Source organism: Juglans microcarpa x Juglans regia, chromosome 7S (assembly GCF_004785595.1).
Source record: "Juglans microcarpa x Juglans regia isolate MS1-56 chromosome 7S, Jm3101_v1.0, whole genome shotgun sequence".
NCBI lineage: Eukaryota > Viridiplantae > Streptophyta > Magnoliopsida > Fagales > Juglandaceae > Juglans > Juglans microcarpa x Juglans regia.
In genome coordinates, this window is record NC_054607.1 from 6,888,330 (window position 1) to 6,889,246 (window position 917).

The 917-nt window shown below is 42.3% G+C and overlaps 1 protein-coding gene across 1 annotated transcript; it reads right to left on the bottom strand.

The window, feature by feature from the left end:
- Positions 1-262: 262 nt before the first annotated feature.
- On the bottom strand, positions 263-649 carry LOC121240767. The gene has a single exon (XM_041138303.1). The coding sequence runs from the start codon at positions 647-649 to the stop codon at positions 263-265; it is 387 nt and encodes a 128-aa protein (XP_040994237.1).
- Positions 650-917: the final 268 nt, after the last annotated feature.

A 917-nucleotide genomic window follows, 5' to 3' on the forward strand; every position in this document is an offset into this window, starting at 1 on the left:
CAAAAAATAAAAAATAATATTCTAAAAATATTTTATTCAATTCATTTAAAATCATTTCACTCATCTTATCCCATATCATTATCCAAGTAAGCGATAATCAAACATATTAGTTGAAATCCACCTCTCATCTTTCTTGCAGACAACAATGACAACCATCCATTGCCGTCATCTTCAAGAAAAACATGCAGGCAGGTGTTCGGGTTTGGGAGTAAAATGGATCCCTATTTGCAAGCACTGCCAACAGAGTTTTCAATATATATAATCACTGTACATGATCAACGAGTAGGCATTTTGTTTGAAAGCTAGTACACAGGGCGGCGGGATCCGCGAGCGCCGGCGCGGCCGGATGTTGCCACCCACCCGGTGACAAGACTTCACTTTTTTCTTCCTCATCATTCTCCTTTTGATCATCACTCTCACTCTCTCCTGATCGTTTCTCTAATGTCTCCGGCAGTGGTTGTGGGGAAAGAACGAGCGGTGACAGAAACGGAATTGCCTTGGGAGTTTCGCTGGAGACAGCAGATGGGTCGACGGCGGGGGCAACCTTGTCAAGCTGAAGGGATGCCGGGGCGTGCTTCTGTAGCCTTGTTGGGGGCTTCCCAACCTTGGGTTTTGCTTCTTTCTGACAGACATTGCTGTTTTCTTCCATTTTCCGAAGCTTGAAACGATTTTTGAGGTTTATTTTCTCACACCACAGATCACAAACTCCGTCACTGATCATATGGGCACGGTTTTTTTTTTTTTTAATATATATTGGATTGATGATTCTCAAGGTGGGAGTGAAAAGAAATACGACTTTTTCTTAGGCAAAGCGGAAACTAAGGGGTCAGTTATGAAGGGTTAAAACTCGGGAAAAAAGGATAATGAACTTTGAATGGCAGTTAACAGTAACGGTCATCTTCTTATTCTTACACATG

What these genes read in the sequence shown, in the direction of transcription:
- LOC121240767 (XM_041138303.1), bottom strand. Translation starts at nt 649, where the DNA reads ATGGAAGAAAACAGCAATGTCTGTCAGAAAGAAGCAAAACCCAAGGTT.